At 34.3% G+C, this 16,472-nt stretch overlaps 1 protein-coding gene across 1 annotated transcript; it reads left to right on the forward strand.

The window, feature by feature from the left end:
- The first annotated feature begins 4,500 nt into the window (after positions 1-4,500).
- On the forward strand, positions 4,501-15,325 carry LOC140760968 (auxilin-related protein 2-like). Its single transcript, XM_073098094.1, has 8 exons — positions 4,501-5,211; positions 7,885-9,535; positions 9,617-9,749; positions 9,846-9,943; positions 10,086-10,151; positions 10,323-10,412; positions 12,456-12,632; positions 14,913-15,325. The coding sequence occupies exons 1-8, from the start codon at positions 4,700-4,702 to the stop codon at positions 14,949-14,951; spliced, it is 2,766 nt and encodes a 921-aa protein (XP_072954195.1). The 5' UTR covers positions 4,501-4,699; the 3' UTR covers positions 14,952-15,325.
- Positions 15,326-16,472: the final 1,147 nt, after the last annotated feature.

Consider the following 16,472-nt stretch of genomic DNA (forward strand, 5'->3'; position numbering starts at 1 on the left):
TTTCGCGTTTTCCGCGGTGCGATTCTCCGCGGCTTCATGCTTTAGGATCGATCGACTTGGACGAGATCTCCCTTTTAATCCGTCGATGGGTGGAATATACCGGGATGTACCTAACGAACGGTCGGAGATGGTTTCGATGAGCTTGTGATTACCCGCGGAGGTTCTTAAGGGCAGAATTATTTGGATCTGGATGATAGATCCAACGGTTAATAGGTCGTAATAGCTGTGGTTCGAGTTAAGCTGCGGTGCTCCTTCGTTGCAGCGGAATCAAATTTGGAAGGATTTGAATTGATTTCGGGCTGATAATCGAAGTCGGATAAGTTCATGGAAATTTACATTTTACGCTCTACTATTATATTATTTATATTTTGATTCAAGTGATTTATATTTTGTTCTCAAAAAACACCCTAGAAAATCGAATTCAATTTTTCAGTCCTTTTCATTAGATGGAGGGTGTTTTTTGAGAATATAGTCTGAAAAAGCAGGATATGAAAAAATATAGGGTATAAAATGTAAAATGTTTCCTAAGTTCAAATTTGAATAAAACTATAGTCCGACCAAATAATGGATCAGAATTAGGAGTAGCTTTAGATAAAGAAACTTGATTGGCTTTGAGGAGTGTGATTAGTATTTTGTGTGAGAGAATAAGAAGAGATATAAATTGGAGGCATAAAGAGGTGGGTATCACGTTCCAAAATGGAAAATGTTCACTTTATAAAAGTATGGGCAGTGGGTGGAATAATTCTCTTAGGGCTGCAAATTTTGTATTTTTTTTAAAGAATTTTTATAAATTATATCCTATATTTTACTTATTTTATGATTCACATTTCGTCCCGTGGATTTTATAATCCAACCCCTACTTTTTCCTCTATAATTCTCATTTAACATCCTGGATTAATTTAAACATTATTAGAAAAAATATATTTTATTATAATATATAAATTAATTTATAAATACATAAATTACCTATCCTCTTCATCCTCCGTTTCTCTTCCTAAAAAAACAAAAAAAATGAATAGGAGGGGAGAGAGGAAGATGAGGAAAGGTGGTAGCAACGATCGACAGTGGAAGTAGGTGGGGAAGATGATGGAGGGATATAGAAAATAAGAGAGAATAATAGGATATTTTAGTAATTTAGTATATATTAGTTAGTCGAAATATAACTTTGGAGTGTTAAATAAGAATTACAGGAACAAAACGGGATGTGATTATGTGAATCATAAAATAATTAAAATATAGGGTATGGTTTATAAAACTTATTATTCTACTCCAATTTGCTAATCAAACAACTGCTTAATTAGCTTAAACTTTGTAAATTCTATATTTTCTCAAAAAGAATTATTCAACGAAAAGGTTTACAACTTTTATGCCAAATACAAGCAGAATTTATTATAATACTTTATCTCAATATTAATTTATCAATACCTTTTTTTCATCTCTTCTTTAAAAAAAAAAGGGTGAAATTTTATAGATTAACTACCTCAATTATAAAATATTGCATTAAAATCGGAGACTAAAAACTGGGATGATTCACTGAGAAAACTCTCATTCCAGGTATAAATCTTGCTTTTCTAAACTTCTGCCCTTTACTGTTTGCTTATGAAGTATTTTCATTTATTTTTCTCATTAAAAAAAATAAAAAAAATGCTTAGTAGATTGTTTGATGTAGAGAATAAAAAGTCCATTTCCTTTTACGTTTGCTTGGAAGTTTCCTTGGATTAAAAATGTTCTTAAATTGCTTCATTAAAAAAAACAATGGAGAAATTAAGATTTTTTTGGTATTTATTCGCTATTTACTGATGACTAATAGTGCCGTGGGGACATTATATTCCTCGCCATGGATGGTTTAATGGCGTAGCACAACATGACATGCTTGAGTTCCAGTAAATTAGACCATTAAGAAAGAGTTGTTGATTGAAATATGTCTATTTTAATTAATTTATTAGAAAAATTAGGAATATATATATATATAATACCTCGTCTTTTAATAAAATGCCAGGAGTGCATTTATGTTTATGCTTCATGAATATGATATTTGATGGGCATTTCTAATAAGATCAAGCTTTATTTCTATCTTACCATTTATAATTTCATGAATTTTATCCCAAGTAAGTTAGAGAAGGACTAGAAAAGTTATGAATTGGGTATAGAACCCTAATTACAAAAGCGGAGCTCTATTGACTGAGCTATATCTCCCGGAGTCTATTTGCAAATTGAGCTTTGTGATTTAGCGAATATATCCTGAAAATACTTTGTCGTTAGATCAGTTAATTAAACTAAGAAAAATATAAAAATACCCTTAATTAAGTCCTACTATGAGCATTTTAGTCATTTAATAATAAGAGTATTTTAATTTTTTTAAAATAAAATATCTATACTTAATGAAATATTTATATGGCGTTAGTACAAATTTAACCTAGGGTATTTTTTTGCACGTATTCGTTAAATCAAAGAACTTGATTTATAAATAGTGAAAATATCGGGTGTAAATCATAATTACGTCATAAAGAGTATTATATACAAAATTTATAAATATTAAAATAAATTTATTTTATGTAGCGTTAAGTAAAATGTTGATAAAATTAATATTATTTTAAGTAAAGTGCTAATCTTATCAATGTTTTTATTAAAACATCTCGTATAATACTTCACATTCCTTTAATTTACCAAGATTATTATTTAAAAAATATTTAACAGTTAAACATTTAGTTAAGAATATAATAAAATAGACCCCCTTATATTAAAATTTAGGCGCTGTCTATTTTAGAAAATAAATTATAAAATAGAGCTAAGTTGATTAAAAAATCTCCATAAATGAGAGCTAACTTTTATTTATATCTCCTCAATTAAATCTCTCGATACATTGTGAAAATTTATTAAATAATTATCTCGTCCTCAATCTATATTTTTTTATTAATCTCTCAAAATTAAACGTAAAACGGGCCTTGTAGAGTTGTAGTACGTAAATTCAACGACATGACAGTCACGCAATAATGTTTGTAATAAAAACACTAAAAGGAGAATTAAAATAAGGGGCATTTTGAAAATTTTAGACAATCTAGGGGGTCAAATATAACAAAATTATTTAGGAGGTCTTAAATGTAATTAACCGTAATAATGTTAATAATCATAGCACGTAGTTTTATTTCAAAGTGCCATCACGCTATCGCAGACATAAACACGTTCTCGTACTTAGTGTTTCTAAATGCATAACATATCTTCCATTTATTTTAGAAAATTTTGCATATAACTCCGTCTCTTTTAACATAATTATAGTTTTTATCTTATATCATCACTATTATTAAATCAAGTTTTATAATTTAATAAATATATGCAGAAAACATCCTCATATTAGATCTAAACTACACTAAGAAAATTACGAAAATATCTTCAACTAAATTATAATAAAAATATTTTAGTTATTTTAAAAATAAGAGTATTATAGTTAATTTAAAAGTAAATATCCCTGCTTAACTGAATATTCTTATAGTATTAGTTCAAATTAATCTAAATTAATTTTCTAAATATACTCACTATATATATATATATAGAAAATAATTTAAAATATCTGAGACTGAAATGGTCGTGCAATTTAAAAAAAAATGGCATCTGAACCTTTTTGCCCTTTATAAATTATTTAAAATTGTTCAACTAATATCACAAAACATAAATTTTATGATCAAATTTAAGAAAGAAGGATATTTAAATTATTTAAATGGTTTCTTAACTTTAGCAATAACTGCTAGGAATATTGTACTAAAGTTCCATTAAAAACATTGCAGTCGCAATTATAATATTTAAAAAAAATATAATTATAATTATACTAATTTAAGAATTTTAAGTGGCAACTACGTAAAAAAACCTATTACGTATAATTTTTGCACGTGAATATTTATTCGTACATCTCTCACAACACGTGATTTTTGTATGCTTATGGTTTTTTACATGTATATCCTTAACTCTTTAAAGTTAACTAAGTATTAAAATTTAATAATTTAGTTTATATATATATATATATTTATCTTAATTAATATTAATTTTATTTTATATACTAAGTTATTCATATTTAACCTTATATTATTTGAAAAGTAATAGAAGGGGTATATGTGAAAAAAAAAATGTTTTAAGAATTACATATGCAAATATAACTTTAGAGGGGTCTATAAGAAAATAAGAGATTTTGTAAGGGTTACATTATAAAAAATCCCTTATATATATATATATATATATATATATATATATATATACACACTTACATGCTAACTTTCACCTCAGAAAGATCTCAGTGACCAATCTCTACTTCGGAAAAATGGAAAATAAATAAATAAAGAAAAGAAAAGTAGCAGCTTGGTTGAGATCCACGTAGATTTAGTCGTACCAAAGCTAAGCTCCTTCCAAGTTGTTTAAATTAATTATAATCCCCAGAACAATCACAGGATCCACAGTTCGCCTTCGAACATCCAGACTTTTAGTTACGCAATCAGCTGTCGCCACGTACCACAGTCCCGGCCCTCCCCAAAGTCTAATTCCTTCCCGTGTCTCCCTCACATGCTCCGATCTCTCGGGCTCCCTCCCCTTCCTCTCCTCTCTCGCTCCTCTCCTTCTCTTCCGACCAATCTCCGGTAAGCTCCGCCGGAAAGATACCCGTCGGAGACCTACCTCGTATACGGCGGCGCAACTTTTCTTGGGTGCCCAATCCATGGACGAGTTCAGCCTGCTCGCCCGCGACCTCGGCATCCGCTCCCAGGGCAAGTCCGCCCCCATGGCCGCCTCCAGATCCTCATCTAACTCCTCGTGGAACAAGTCAAGATCCGGCTTTGACCCACCTCCCCCCGCAGAGTCCCGCGACCCTCCTTCCTACGGGGGCGCGTTCGATTCGATCTTTGACGGGATCAACGATTCCGCGCCGAAGTCGAAGTCGACGAGTACTTTGCCCGTGCACGACAAGCCGGTGTACGATGATGATATCTTCGATGGGGTCCCAGGCACGAGGAGCTCGTCGATTAGGTTCGATGACGTCTTCGCCTCCATGTCGGCTGGATCGGGATCAGGATCTAATCACGCGGCGTCGCCACCGTACGATGACCTTCTCGAGAATCTTGGGAAGGCAATGCCGGAGTCGAAAAGATCCGAGGAGAGGAAGGAGGACTTGTCGGGATTTGATGAGTTGATACCTGGATTCGGTGGGAGTAGCCCTCCTAAGCAGAAAAGGTGCAATTTTGTCTAGAACTTTGCCTAAATGTTGCTATCTATTAGTGATCTTATCTTTTCTATATGTTAATGTTAGATCTTTGATGCTTTCTGGGTACTCGTTCAAACTTACCTTTTGATAGTGAAAGTCTGCTTGTGGAGATGGTGAATTTTATCAAACAGTAGAAATTCAAACCGATTTCGTCAGAATATTTAGCTTTGTACCGAGGAATTCAAGCTATGTAATCTATTTTTTTAAACATGACTCGAATTAGAAACTTGACCACATTATTATAATGATATATATTCAACTATATATCTTTCAACATTCTACTGTTCCTGGACTTTGTTTTGACCCGTCTGTTGTTTACCGTTTATCTTTTTACCTTTTTCATTTAACCAGTGACATCTTACTATTAAATGGACAATTTCAAGAAAATTATTGGCTTCAATACAGAAAAGGTTGTGCTTTTCACGTACAAAATGCAGGATAGATTATGCAACTTCAACAAGGTGATTTTCACTAGCATGTAAGGTTTTAAAATACTTTAGACGGTAGATGGGCGGACAAGAGATCATATAACACCTAGGTGATAGGCGAGTGCCTAGAATACAAGATGGTTAGAAAATAAATAAATAAATAAAAGTCGAGAAGAAGTTAAAATGAGTACCTACAATCTAAAGAATATACTAATGCATTCTTCTTAAGAACTATATTAACTTAGTAAGCTATTAGGATCCAATAATTTATCAACATGTACAATAATTTTGAATTTCAGAGTCAATCTACGTACTAAAATATGATACAGAATACTAAGATGGTCACCAAGGTAGAACCTAAGTGAAGCCTAGTTATATTTTATCTCAGGTAGGACCGAGGCATTCAGACCAAAATTTTTAAAACAATGTTAGCATGAGAATCCAATATCACATATTCTATAGATATATGAAAATTGTAATTGTTTTCTTACATTGGTTCTCTTTGACAGCAATATTTAATTTAACTTGAAGCTGTTTAGTCATCTTTTATCTTCTTCCTGTCACCAATATTGATTTCTTATTTAAAAGAGATGTAAATAAAGTAACTTACAAAAATCATTTAGAATGAAATGATTTTGCAGATATCACTTAATGCCTTTATATATATATATATATATATATATCCTGAATGTTATTTCCAGAAGCAACAGAAATGTCAATATGATGCTGCTGGAAAATAAAAAATGGATGCCTTTTCAGATGCAATGAATTTTGGTGGTTCAGTAGTTGGAGGCTTGGTGTCTCTGTTTTATATATCTAGCCAGAACATGTAACAGAAGCTTGCATTACATACTTTGCCTTCAATATTTTTTTAAATAACTAAATATGCATCCGTAGTGTAGTAGTTGCTCATATTAAGCTGCTATTTTTTTAAGGTTGCTGATATTAAAATGGTTACAAGCTATCTAAATGAGATGTTGGGGATATATTCTTTTTATCTTCTTAAAACTTCTGGCTTTTCTTTGTGGCGTTCATATGCTTTTCTTCTCTCAGCATTTCATCCTGTACAATGGCTGTTATTTGGAAGATACTATATTATCTGAATATGATTAGAAGAGTTTTTCCAAAGATTATCAGTGCTTGATACTTTCTATCCTTAGGCATATTCCCTATCTTCTTTGAAATTCTCTTGTGCTTGTAAATGATTTTCTTAGTTAAAAATTAAAATCATCTCCTACTATTGAAGATTATTATATGTTTTCTCTGTCTAGAGTTTCCAACTCTAGTGGAACTTCTAGGAGTTGCTTCCCTTCTCTAGCACTTAAGCTACAACCCCCATGGTGAGGTATTGTACCTATCAACCAGCCTTCCATGGTATGTTGATATGTTCTCTAATATAAACTTGGCACTGAAATTGTATAAATTTTTAGATTAGTCTTTGACCTTTTCTTGTGAGATCTTGGTCTTCTGTTGGACACCTCTTGGCATATGGTTCTTCTCCATAGCTGATGTAATTTCATCTGAAAATGCTTGGTGGATAAACTGGATGGTGATTGTCGACCACATGACCCTCCATCTAGAATCACTTTTCTATGTGAATCTCAAACTTTTACTATCTCTTTAAACTGCAGACCTAGTTAATTTTCCTTGTTTGTAGCTATCATACTTAGAGATCCATGTCGATATGGTATTGGTCAGGGACCATTATGAACTTTCTGACTGTTATCCTTTTAGACTGGTGCATATACAAAAATACAGTGCAATATAGTTTCCATATTCTCTGACCGCTTTTGATACTTTGTTGTGCAATTGAAGTAGGCTGATGTATTTGTTCTTTATAAAGGGTCTAGGTAGGAGCTTAGCACTCTAGCAGCATGTATAACATACTTTTTTCATATGCAAGTATGCAACAATTTTCCTGCTATATCTGCATCAACTCATTAATGTTTGGCTACAGTATCAATTCTCTGTGTGCCATTTTGTCCCTTCATCCCCTCTGCTCTCTTTCCCCTTCTCCTCTGAAAGGAAAAACACATAGGCAAGGGGAACAAAAAGAAGGGGAAAAAGCGGGGAAGACTATTCTATTTAACTTACTGTTCCGTCACAATTGCTGATAATTTCATGGGGTCTTTATGCAAATTAGTCCTTCATCTTTGCCTTTCTGGCATAGAGAAACCTTTCATGTGATTTCTTTTTGTTTTATATTCTCTGCAGGGAGGCTCCTACAACTAACCCACAGAAACCAGCCATTCCATCAGCTAAGCCAGCCGCCAGCTTGTCGGATCCCTTTGTTGTTTTAGAAACATCTTCTACCTCAGCATATTCATCCCCCAGTTTGTTCTTGGACCCTTTTGAGAATCTTAGTCGACCTATGAATTCTGAAAGCACAAAGGTCGATAGCTCTTCTGCTACTGGCAGGGTGTTTGAGGATTCTGATCCTTTTGATAGACTCTCAAAATCAGTTCCCCTGTTTACAGCTGAGGCCAATGGGAAGCAGAGCGACACTAGCTCTCTAAATGACATCGGAGACACAAATAATTTACATCACTTCACTCGAAAGGAAGCAGGTCAACAATCTTCTTTTGATGGATTTGAAGATATTATGCCTCAGGTGCAGCCTGCTAAATCTTCTGAGTTTGATAAATCAGTAGATAACACTGGCTTCCATAATTCAGAGACATATTCTAGAAATTCTACAGATGGTCAATCACCAAAGGCTGATGTATATGTAGAAAGAGCTGATGATGCATGGCTTACAGTTACTGAAATTCCCTTGTTAACCCAGCCTACAACTGCCCCACCGCCTTCACGGCCACCTCCTCCACTTGTCAGCAAACAAGCACAGTTTGGAGCCAATGCCAAAAGAAGGGATGCTGAATATTTTCCACAACCTAGTGATGCCTATGGTTACTCAAAAGATTCAACGGAGAAATCTGGAGTATCTCCAATAGATGAACTAGAGGATTTTGCCATGGGAAAGCCAGCATTTACTAATAATCATGCAGAAACTTTTACTGTTGAAGAAGAGCTTGACAAAAATTCAGCTGCTGCAGCATCTGCAGCTGCAATGAAGGAGGCCATGGATAGAGCTGAGGCGAAGTTTAAACATGCTAAGGAGGTAAGAGAGAGGAAACGCGATACAAAGCTTGGTAGAAGTAGAGATCCAGCACAGCGAGAAGGAGATGAGAAAGTAAAATCATATGTTCAGAATGTAGAAGATAAAGAGAGAGATGAAAGATTAGAACAAGAACAGAAAGAGGAGCAAAAGAGACTTGAAAAGGAGAGAGAACTTGAAATTGAGAAGGAAAGGGAGAAGGCCAGGCAAGCTGTGGAGAGGGCTGTGAGGGAAGCGCGTGAAAGAGCAGCTGCTGAAGCACGCCTATTAGCCGAGAGGGAAGCACGCCAGCGTTCTGAGCGAGCTGCAGTACAAAGGGCAGCGGCTGAAGCACGTGACAGAGCAGCAGCAGAGGCAAGAGAAAGAGCTGCAAAGGCTGTTGCTGAAGCTAGGGAAAGAGCAGCTGCCGAAGTGAGGGAGAGGGCTGCTTCTGAAGCCAAGGAGAGAGCTGCTGCAGACGCAAGGGACAGAGCTGCCGCAGAAGCTAGGGAAAGAGCAGCAGCTGAAACAAGGGAAAAAGCTGCTGCAGAAGCTAGGGCTAAAGCTGAGAGGGCTGCTGTTCAGAGAGCTGCAGCAGAAGCACGGCAGAGAGCTGAAAGAGCAGCTGTGGAAAGAGCTGCTGCTGAAGCTCGAGAAAGGCACGCAGCCGCTGCAAGAGAAAAACAGCAGAAAGCTGATAATGATCTTGAGTCATTCTTTGGTATGGGTTCTCGAGCGAACAGTGCACCAAAGCAAAGGGCTGCACCTTCGGTGAGTATTTTTTGCCCAAATATTGACAGCAATACTAGTTGTGATTTCAACGTGTTATCATTTAATAATTAAAATTTTCAGGAAACTGGTTTTGATGCTCAAGCTCAAGGTAGGGGAGGTTCTGATGGTAGGAGGACGGCTTCAAGTTCAGCAGCTACAGTTAGAAAGACATCTACAACAAATATTGTGGATGACCTGTCTTCCATATTTGGAGGTAATATTGCACAACTTACTTGTTAACTTTGCAATTCTGCAGGTTCATTTTTTACATGACAATGACCATTCAGCTGAATGATTTTACTTTATATAGCCGCTCCATCATCTGGACAATTTCAAGAAATGGAGGGAGAGAGTGAAGAAAGAAGAAGAGCTAGGCTTGAACGTCACCAGAGGACACTTGAACGTGCGGTATGATGTTCTCTCTCTATATTATTACTACTAAGCAATTTTGAGGCATGAACTCATTGATTTTGAATCTATCTGATTCTAGAAATGTTATTTTAGCTGTAAGTATCCTTATTCCATCAGTATATTTATTTCCGATGTCCAGGCAAAAGCTCTGGCAGAGAAAAATGAGCGTGATATGCAAACTCAGAAAGAGCAAGCAGAAAGACATGTAAGCCTTCTGTTTTTTACAGTGTTAATGCATGAAACTAGCATATTCACCAGGATCTCACCTAAATTTTTAAAGTACACCAGAGATTATTCCTTTCTCTAAGGACTCTTTCTCTTTTAGATCAGTTGTAATTTCCCCTAATGATACTCTCTGCTCATCTGCTGATTTCAGAGGATTGGTGAAACACTGGACTTTGAGGTAAAACGATGGGCTGCTGGGAAGGAAGGCAACCTGCGTGCACTGCTATCAACATTGCAATATGTCAGTCAGTAACTCTTTTATATATTTGATGCTCCATACTTCTCGTGTTACCTTTTGCTCTAGTATCTCTCTTTTGTGGTATGCATGTCTGATGCTTTCCTAATTTTTTTTAATGCTCTCTTCTGTCTTGTGTATAACAACGCCAATCTTGATTTTCCATTCTAACTGCACTAATTAGTAGGAAGCAAACTGTTTATTGGTATTTTTTTTGGTGAAGTCCTGGGCTTCAGTAAGTACCTATTGCTATTATAGTGCGAATTTTTTCATTTTTCCCTGGATATTCTTGTAAGTATAATGTATACATACCAAGACAGGTTGTTACCTCTGGGTACCTGGAAGTCATCTGAAATGGTTTGAGATCCGGAGGCTTCTATGTTTGTATACAGCCTATTAAGAAAATTGAATGTCTCATGCCTAAAAGATCTTAAGTTTTATACTGGGTTCTTTTGATCTCCCCTCATCTTTTTATCCATTTTATATTCCTGGAATTTTTCAATCAGCAGTAAAAAAATCCAGAACTGGATGAAATCTATGTTGAGGAGGAAACCACGAGTTTGCGGACTTTGAAGGAGAAGTGGGGGACTGAAGAGACCCTGAAGGACCTTCTCTTGCCCTACTTCACCTTCTTCTCCCTATACTTTTCCATTTCTTGCTGTCTCCTCCCTTGTCATGGTGTGGTCATTAAACCATAGCTTCCAAATATTGAAGTTCAGACATTTGTAAAAGAGGGAGACATCTGAGTGTTATGGAAATATTACTCCTAAATTTACTTTTGTGTAGATCTTGGCTTCTTTAATCATTGAAGCAAACAAGGATTAATGCTCATATGATTTATCAAAGGGCAATTTTAATATGTCAAGGTAAGTAAATGGTTTGGGAATAGTGGAGGAGATGGGCCAAAGTTGTTTTTATTTTATTTTAAATATTTGAGATGTTAGAGGAAGATGTTAGATACATTGAAATCTTGAATGGTTGAATACTCTTCAGGCATTTCTTATTCCTTTTTCGCCTGTTAACTCTTAGACAACAAGTTTGTAGTTAAATAGAACTGTGACAGCTCCCAGCTATATGCTCAACAGCTCAAGCATAACTACTAATAATTTTGTTGAATTTGTGAATTCCAGAATATAACACGTCTTTTGGATTCTTAATTGTGATTCTAATGGACACGGCTATATAAACTTTGCATTTTCAGTACAATTACTTTATTGTGAAATGTGCATGTGGAAATCTGATGTTTATACATCCAGGCATGCAGAAAATTGGGAGATCTATCTTCGTATATGGGAGAATGAATATGTGTCATAGAGAAAACTTTGAAATAAATAAATGAAACATGTCTCAGCTTGTGCATAAATCTAGACGCCCAAATTCTACTATATTTGTGAAGTGTCTATATATATCCTCGTTATTCAATGTTTCTCCGAAAATATGGCTTGGATATTGCTCAACTCAGAGATGAGAAAGCTTCAGAAAGGAGAGAACACAAATATATGCCACCAGATGTCAACTTTGCAACTTGGCATCAACCCTTTGAAGAATGCTGTCAATTCCTCGCTGGCCATAGTAGTAAAATTATACAAAAGAGCTACTTTTGATGAAAGTTACAAGGCCAGTTGTTGTATAGAATAATCTACTTTTTGGGTTGTAGTTTTGGTGATGAACTGAAAATAGTTACCAGGAGATGGATTTACCAAAACAGGAGAGAAAGATGATAACTTAAGTATTTATTTTCTCTCTAAAACGTTAGCCAAAGTCAAATAAAGCTAAGTCCCATACATGCATAAATTTCTCATTGAAAAAGTATATTTCCAACTTACAAATAGATGAGCAGTCCACTTTGAGAATTACTTTTTCTGTCACTGAAAATATGAATAATTTATGAATTTGAGTTCATACTTCTATTGTTTGTAGTGATTACTGATTCCTGCTGTGTCTGAGTGCTTATACAAATTCTGGATAATAGAGTTCAGTTTTCTTGTCTGCTTAGAGATAGCTTCTTTTCATCTTCTGCTAACTCATCTAGTCTGTTTATTGCGACAGATACTTTGGCCTGAATGTGGCTGGCAGCCTGTGTCATTGACTGATTTGATTACAGCTGCTGCGGTGAAAAAAGTCTATAGGAAAGCAACATTGTGCATCCATCCAGATAAGGTGCAGCAAAAGGGTGCAAATTTACAACAGAAATATATTGCTGAGAAAGTGTTTGATCTTCTTAAGGTATGTTTATCTCATGGATTTCTTTCCCCTTCTTTAATCAGTTTTCACCTTTTGAGTGCCAAAAAATTTACACTTTATCTATTTAGCTGTGTTATCTAGGTCATGTTAAGACATCTAAGGCAAGACGTTCTTTGGTTATATCTTCCTATTAGAAACAATTGAGTACTTGAGGGTCTATGACAACAAATCATTTTTATCTACTGATTGACAAGTTCAAGATATCATTTAGGTCCAACCTTTGCAGATCTAGGTTCTGGTTCAGCAAGAACAGGGCATAGATACCAATATAGAATGTGATATCTTTTGTAAGAATATTCATTTAGGATAAGAAGTCACAAATTGAACTCCAACCTTTGTCTCGTAACGTAGATGGTGCAGTTGGCTACCGTCGAATAATACGAGACTTAGTGTTTCAGACAGATTATTTTCTCTGACAACAATTGATATGCAATATCTAGTATTAGACTAAGCCCAAGATCAGTTTGGTTAAGTCATGCTTATGGACAATCAGAAAACACCTTATGCCGACAGCAACCAAATTAATTTGTTTTTATCAAGCCCATATTGCAAGCCAAAACTCAGGGTTTAAATCTCAAATTATATCTGAAACTGACTGGTTTCAGGCTGGAATGTCAAGTACCAGAACCTGGTTGGATTAGGGATGAAAGTGTAGCTTTGCTTTTCTTGTTTTATCTCAAGGATTGCCTTTTCTGCCCTGAAAATGATTGTTAGTCACGTGACAGATGACACCTTTCTCCAAGTATGAGACACCATAGCTGTGTTCTCTTATAGCGACAAAACATAGTGTTACAGTAAGTCAGTAAATGTCTTCATAGTGTGCCTCCTGTGCTGTTAATCCATAGTATTTGTATGAGACCTCCAATTTATTGTTTCAATCTGCATATGCTTTTACCCAAGTAGGCCTGCGCTAAATGCTCTGTGGGTCTTCATTTATCAATGCACAAATTCTCCTTTCTTTCCGAGGCAAGAGCAAATAATGTACATGATTTCACTAGAAGATATTGCAAGTGTGCAGTCGTTGAAAGGCTGAATGTAGAAATTAGGTTTCAACAGTAGAGTTGTGATCAGCATTGTATTATTGTGAGAGGCTGAGAGCTGTGAAAGATGTAAGTCATTGGTTATTTCTAAATTCTTCCACTTAATAAAGTAATTCTCAATCATTAATACAAACTTTATTGCCTCTAGTCACAAAATTATGATACTTCCCATTATGCATCAAAACTTTCATGCCTGAGTCAAGGCACAACACGATTAATTTTTTTGGTTCTCTTGAGTGAATTATTTAAACTATGATTTGAGCCTACTATTCTGCTTTTATTTTTTTTGTTATGGTTTCAATTATGATTGAAGATCAGGTTCTTTACTTGCTTTTGTACTAGCATAGTAGCATGAGCATACCTGTGCATTAAACGGGTACTTTATTTGGGCTGCCAAGTAGAAGTGGAAACTATAGGCAAACGGTTTGGTGCATTGCTGGTAAGTGATGTGGGAGGTAGCAATGTGCTTGTTAAAGCCTTAAAGATGCTTGCCCAAGGCTATACATAGATCTGGAGTTTAGTTTTGGCCTTCCAGCTGTGTAATGGTAGCTATTAAGATGTTACTTGTGCTGCAAATACATATTACCTTGGTAAAGCAAAGTGGTGTAATATCATTCAGAAATCAAGAACTCTGGTTGAAGCTAAAACAAAAGAGAACCTTGCATAAATGACCTAGATGAGCCACCTTATCAGCAACTTATTTCTCTGAAGTTTCTGATCCAAGTCTAGGCTGATTAAGATTATGTTTTATATATATATATAAAAGCATTTTGTCAGTTGTATCAGGCAGTCAGATTTACTCAACATTGGTCAATTTCCCTCTTTCATCAGTATGTGTGGGCTTTATATATTCTTACTTCCAATCTTTTCGGGGTTTTAGTCTTCATCAAAGCAAAAAGGTTCTAGAGAATCTAAAGTCTACTTACAAAAGAACATAAAACATTCAGACTCAATATGCTCCTATATTGACACTTACAAAACTGTTCCTGGATAGTGGCAGCAGCAGCAGCACCTACATATTTCTGTAAGTCTACAACTGGGAATAATTACTTGCAGCGCTACCAGTATTACATCAACCAATCTTTTTGACTGTTATTAACTGCCATGAACGAACTAAACATAATAAAAATAGTTGTATAAAATCTTTTCTGTAGGTCTTTATAGCATCATAATATTTGTCATCAAATTTATGTTTTCTTAGATATTTCTTTGATATGAACAGGAAGCTTGGAACAAGTTCAATTCTGAAGAACTATTCTAGTTGTCTCCCCGACATTTTGTTCGCCGTTCTGCACGTATATTGGAAGGGCAAGAAGCACTTATTCATTTGCAGTGAAGCCTTTCCGTGATTCTTTTTTTCTTTTTTCTTTTCTCTTCTTTTACGCTTCTATGTTTTTAATCATTCAAAGGCGATTTCTCACTTCCTGTGCAGAAAAAACAACACTGCTCCCGAACTGGTGTATATTTGATTTTGGGTTGTATCTGATTAGCCTCAGTGAGGCAGAGGGGCCTATCCTTTGAGATTTTAGGTTCTCTCTGTTTCATACCTGTTTGTAGAGCCCCATTTATGCTCTTCAATTACATGGATCTTTGTTAAATACTCCAAAAAAACTCTCAAAGTGTAAGTTATTATCAGTGGCCTTAAAACCGATATGCTTTGGTAAGTGTAGATACCCATGAATGCTGTTTCATTTGCAATTTGCCAGCACCTAGTACAACCTAATTTTGGAGGTTGCTAACTAATCATAGCCAAGTTTGAATTGACATAAGTACCTAAAGAATTGCAGCAGTAAAGAGAAGAGTTTTTGACCAAACTACAACTATTTTATATTTTTTTTTTATCAAAATAGACCGTAGCTCAAATTTATTATTAAATGAAGAGCATTTCATTCGTGACATAGAGTTAATTTTTTATCAATCAGTTTGATGAAAATCTAACAGTTGAGATCTTTAAGGATATAATAGGAATGAAAGATATTACCGGTTCAGTAGATAATTTTTTTTTAGATATATAATTTTATACATTATTTTTTAACAATTATATTATCTTAATATTTTATCAAGTAAAAGACATATATATTATTAACTGAGAGTAATGTGTATATATATATATATTAAAATAAGGGTATTGATGTCTTTTATAATTAACTTGATGACAATTTAATTAGATTTTATTTTTTTGATTATTTTTGATTATTTATATTTATCTCCCATTAGTTTAAGATTGATTTAAGTTAAATTTTAATAGATAGAGATAGAGAATTATAATTAAATTGAAGTTTATCTCTAAATAATCAAATTTAAATTATTTAATATTAAATGATATCTCCTATAATTAAGATATAATTATATTTAAGAGAAAAATCTCAACGGAAGCAAAAAAACGTGTAAAGAACTTCTTTCATACCGTAGAGTTAATTGTTTATCAATCAGTTTGATGAAAATCTAATGGTTAAGATCTTCAAGGGTATAATTAAATCTTCTTAACTAATATACTTTTTTTAGGGTTTCTTCCGTGCAATAGAATTAATTCTTTATCAATCAATTTGATGAAGATCTAACAGTTAAGATCTTTAAGTGTATAATAGGAATAAAAGATATTATTGGTTCAGTAGTAATTTTTTTAGATATATAATCTTGCACATTATTTTTTAACAATTATATTATCTTAATATTTTATTAAGTAAAAGACATATATATCATTAACTGAGAGTAATGTATATATATCAAAATAAGGGTATTAATATCTTTTATAATTAACTTGATGAAAATTTAATTACAT

This window comes from Typha angustifolia, chromosome 6, assembly GCF_048772165.1.
Source record: "Typha angustifolia cultivar Huaian chromosome 6, ASM4877216v1, whole genome shotgun sequence".
Lineage (NCBI taxonomy): Eukaryota > Viridiplantae > Streptophyta > Magnoliopsida > Poales > Typhaceae > Typha > Typha angustifolia.

What these genes read in the sequence shown, in the direction of transcription:
- LOC140760968 (XM_073098094.1), top strand. Translation starts at nt 4,700, where the DNA reads ATGGACGAGTTCAGCCTGCTCGCCCGCGACCTCGGCATCCGCTCCCAG. An exon ending in AGCAAAGGGCTGCACCTTCG is followed by an intron (nt 9,536 to 9,616) that starts GTGAGTATTTTT and finishes TAAAATTTTCAG; the next exon opens with GAAACTGGTTTTGATGCTCA. An exon ending in AAGTGTTTGATCTTCTTAAG is followed by an intron (nt 12,633 to 14,912) that starts GTATGTTTATCT and finishes TGATATGAACAG; the next exon opens with GAAGCTTGGAACAAGTTCAA.